Source organism: Haplochromis burtoni, unplaced genomic scaffold (genome assembly GCF_018398535.1).
Source record: "Haplochromis burtoni strain Fernald_Lab_line unplaced genomic scaffold, NCSU_Asbu1 Contig_967, whole genome shotgun sequence".
Taxonomy (NCBI): domain Eukaryota; kingdom Metazoa; phylum Chordata; class Actinopteri; order Cichliformes; family Cichlidae; genus Haplochromis; species Haplochromis burtoni.
Window position 1 is genome coordinate 74,896 of NW_024583328.1, and position 4,451 is coordinate 79,346.

Consider the following 4,451-nt stretch of genomic DNA (forward strand, 5'->3'; position numbering starts at 1 on the left):
ACAATTGTGAGCTTTTTGTTATGCACAAAAACAACATTGTTTTCTTTTATTTATGGAGCATTATTATTTAATAAATGCTCATAATTTATTTTTGAGTAAATTTTATGTACATCTGCTCTATGTTAATAAAAGTGCCTGTGTGACATCTGGGACACAGCTTTGACTAAGAACTCTCTTTTTGTTCTTACTTTATGGCTTTAAAAAAATATATCGAGATATATATCTTATATCGCCATCCAGCTAAAAAATATCGAGATATGAATTTTGGGTCATATCGCCCAGCCCCTGCCTACAATTAAACACATTCACTTACCGAAAATCGGGGGCATCTGCTGTGGCAAATGGGTGCAAGCCTTTGACCACAAACTGAGTCACTGCTCGGTGACATTCGTCTATCCTGGCCTGAAAGGAGACGCTACCGGTAGACTGCAGCGAGAACTGCCAGCATCTGAGCCAGACTCTGTCTGTCTCTCTCATCATGGTCACCTAAATGCACAGTAATGGCAGGTTTTGTAATAAGGCAGATCGCGCTAACATAATATGCACTGTTAGTTGATTATTTACCTGCCGCATTAACGGGAGAGGACGTGCAAACGTTACCGCTGCTGCTGGGTTGAGATTCACGAGTCCGGAGCGGAATTAAAAACACGACATTCATTTAAGGTCATCGTCGTGTTTTGTGAGCAAATGCTTTTGCATATTCGTAGTGTTTCCTCCCTTAAATGAAATATCTACTTTGCAAGTATTGCAAGTTGCCCTGTTGTCATCCGTTCTCATAAAGTATAACCAAACTTTTGAGCGTTTGAGCCGCCATGTTTCCTGCCAGGTAAATGACGCTCCGCAACGTGGTGACGTCATTCGGGGCGACTGGAATCGATAAGGGAATCGTTTGCAAAAATGGCAAACAATTCCAAGGAATTGAAACAGTGGGAACCGGTTCTCAACAAGAACCGGTTTTCGATACCCATCCCTATCTGGACCTGCTCTTGCCTGGACTTATGTGCTGTTGACCTCTGGGTTGGCCCCCTGAACTGCCCTTTTATGGACTATTGTGCCGTCAGCCTTCAGGTTGGCCTCCTGATTTGCTTTGTTTTGCACTCCTGTGTCGTCAACCTCTGAGTCGTCCCCCTGAGCTCTTCTGTTTTGGACTGTTTTTGTTCGAGCCCTTCTTCCTGGACTCCCCACCACCAGCCCGGGTTGGGTTGGTATTGGTGTTTCAGTTATTGTAATTATGTTCCTTGATTATTGTTCTAGTTTTGCTTCCCCTCGTCTCATTATGTCTGATTAGTCCCAGCTGTGTTTCCTCCTGTTCCCCATCCTCTCGTTATCCTGCCTGTGTATTATAGTCCTCAGTCTTCACCTGGCTGTTGTCGTATCATATCCTCTCAATGCTGTGTGTTTCCTCCATGCTCCGAGTATTTTTGTAGTTCTCTGTCCAAGTTTAGTTCCCTAGTTTTTGTTTCTAGTTGCTTGTTTCTGTTTAAGTTTTTATTGAGGAGTTTTTTTTCCATCAAATAAAGCTGCCATTTCAAGTTTACTTCCCTGAGTGTGTTGCAAACATAACAAGCCTGAGTTAGAAAAGAAAGTTGCTAACCGCCGTCTGGGGTCAGTCTGATGCTTTTGGTTTTGTTAAGCCAGCTAACTCAAAGAAAGCATGGCTGTGCTGAACCTCCGTCATAACGCAGACCACCGACCTTGGTATTGCTGAACTTTTACTGAATACTTTAGTTGGAGTTGGTTGGTGTTGATACCAGGTGTTAGGTCAGAAGTTTTCACGCTTCATCACAGGTATTGCTAAAGTTTCATCGGTTTTACTTTGAGGAAATATGTTGCTGTATCTGGAGTCTGTAATTAAGATGTTGGTGGAGGATCTGAAGAAGACTGGACTCCAAGCTGCTCCAGCTGATCACTGCTATGCTGGACCTGAAGATGTGGCCTGTGATGTCTGCACTGGGAGGAAGCTGAAAGCCATCAAGTCCTGTTTATCTTGTCCAGCCTCTTACTGTGAGAAACACCTCCAACCTCACTATGATGCAGCTCCATTAAAGAAACACAAGCTGGTGGCCCCCTCCAAGAAGCTCCAGGACAACATCTGCTCTCGTCATGATGAGGTGATGAAGATTTTCTGTCGTACTGATCAGCAGAGTATCTGTTATCTCTGCACAATGGATGAACATAAAGGCCATGAAACAGTCCCAGCTGCAGCAGAAAGGACTGAGAAGCAGAAGGAGCTCGAGGTGAGACGACTAAACATCCAGCAGAGAATCCAGGAGCGAGAGAAAGATGTGAAGCTGCTTCAACAGGAGGTGGAGGCCATCAATGGCTCTGCTGATAAAGCAGTGGAGGACAGTGAGAAGATGTTCACTGAGCTGATCCGTCTCCTCCAGAAAAGAAGCTCTGATGTGAAGCAGCAGGTCAGATCCCAGCAGGAAACTGAAGTGAGTCGAGTCAAAGAGCTTCAGGAGAAGCTGGAGCAGGAGATCGCTGAGCTGAAGAGGAAAGACGGCGAGCTGGAGCAGCTCTCACACACAGAGGATCACAACCAGTTTCTACACAACTACCCCTCACTGTCAGCACTCAGTGAGTCTACACACTCATCCAGCATCAATATTCGTCCTCTGAGCTACTTTGAGGATGTGACAGCAGCTGTGTCAGAGACCAGAGATAAACTACAGGACATTCTGAGAGAGGAATGGACAAACATCTCACTGACAGTCACTGAAGAGGATGTTTTACTGTCACCAGCAGAGCCAAAGACCAGAGCTGGATTCTTAAAATATTCACATGATACTGAAACATTATTTCAGTCCTTCCAAGATACAGAGTTATAATAAAAATTTGCCAGTTATCTGTCCTGAGTCTGACCGCTCTTACATCTGTGTTCTTCATTAACGTCTTGTCTTCAGGCTTATAATTTGGCCGGTTTCTCTTAAATATTTGTGAACTAAAGACAGCTTCAACCCGGCACGGTGGGGGTCAGCCATGTCTCCGTGAAGCACAGAATGTTGCAGTCCCTCATGTCACGTTGGAAGGTGACCCTTGCTCTTAGGTCGTCGAGCTTGTTCTCCATGAATTGTACATTGGCCAGTAGGATACTGGGCAGTGGTGCGCGATGCGCCTGCTGTCTCAGTCTGTTCCTAATACCAGCGCGTTTCCCCCGGCGCTTCTTTGTTCTGCGCCTCGGATGAGCGGCCCGTCCTTTGTTGTTCTCCGCGCCACGTAGAATCTCTGACGGCCAGGAAGGGTCAGGTTTAAAAACCCTCCCCAAATCAAAACAGCTCAGTGCAGATTCTTTTGGTTCGTTAAAGATTCCTGCATGTGTGAATCGCTGAACATCGCTGAAGCACACCTTCTTTTTTGAAAACAATTTTACCTCAGGATGGCCAGTCACTGCGTGCCCGTGATTCAGCTAAACTTAACCAATGAATCCTGTTTGACAAAGCCAAATTGTTATAGAAATGTTAACAATAACCTGCAACACACCCAGTGAGCGTTTTGAAATGGTTTAATAACATATTGCAATATGGAGAGAAACATCCCAGCCAAAACCCTAGGGCGATCTCTGAATTGTGGCCGCCGCCCTTACATCTTATATACCCAGAGACAGACAAAGACATTCCACAGAAGATCATATATCCCTATAGCTTCAGTCCAGCTCATCCTTGACCCCCTCCCACTCTAAGAAAAGTTACAACCACCTGAGAAAGTCATATTACTATTACTAATGTGATATGATTAAAATATATAATTAATACATCAGAAAAGAAATCTGCCACCACACTATAAAAGCAAACAAAATTAAATAAAAGATCACAGTATCGCTCTCAAACCGCTCCTCTTCATGGAATGAAGCACAGCCCGATAACCCTCCCTCTTCTTCCTTCATAAACACAGCACCTCCTCTCTGTCCACGTTTCCTTGTTCCCTCTCCTTCAGATCTTCACTTTGAAGATGGGTGTAACCATCAACATGTGGTGACAAGTAAGTGCTGACAGGCTCCATTCACTGCCGAAATACAGGTTGTTGAGATCAGAGCTCAGACTAATTTTTATTATAAGGAAGAGAAACTCACACAGTCACTGACACTGAGAGGAGAAATGGCGCAGAAAGGAGTTCAGCTGGACCGAGAAACCTTCTCTTGTTCCATCTGTTTGGATCTATTGGAGGATCCGGTGACTACAGCCTGTGGACACAGCTACTGCAGGAACTGTATTAAAACACACTTTGATACAGAGGACAGGAAGGGAATCCACAGCTGCCCTCAGTGCAGGAAGACTTTCAGACTGAGGCCTGTCCTGGAGAAAAACACCATGTTAGCAGCTTTAGTGGAGCAGCTGAAGAAGACTGGACTCCAAGCTGCTCCAGCTGATCACTGCTATGCTGGACCTGAAGATGTGGCCTGTGATGTCTGCACTGGGAGGAAGCTGAAAGCCATCAAGTCCTGTTTATCT

At 45.0% G+C, this 4,451-nt stretch overlaps 1 protein-coding gene across 1 annotated transcript; it reads left to right on the forward strand.

Moving 5' to 3' along the window:
* Window positions 1-1,811: 1,811 nt before the first annotated feature.
* On the forward strand, window positions 1,812-2,846 carry LOC121812944 (tripartite motif-containing protein 29-like). The gene has a single exon (XM_042216216.1). It carries the CDS (start codon window positions 1,827-1,829, stop codon window positions 2,829-2,831), a length of 1,005 nt encoding a protein of 334 aa, XP_042072150.1. The 5' UTR covers window positions 1,812-1,826; the 3' UTR covers window positions 2,832-2,846.
* Window positions 2,847-4,451: the final 1,605 nt, after the last annotated feature.

Bases quoted from the DNA above. Each gene is read 5' to 3' on its own strand.
- LOC121812944 (XM_042216216.1), top strand. From the start codon at position 1,827: ATGTTGCTGTATCTGGAGTCTGTAATTAAGATGTTGGTGGAGGATCTG.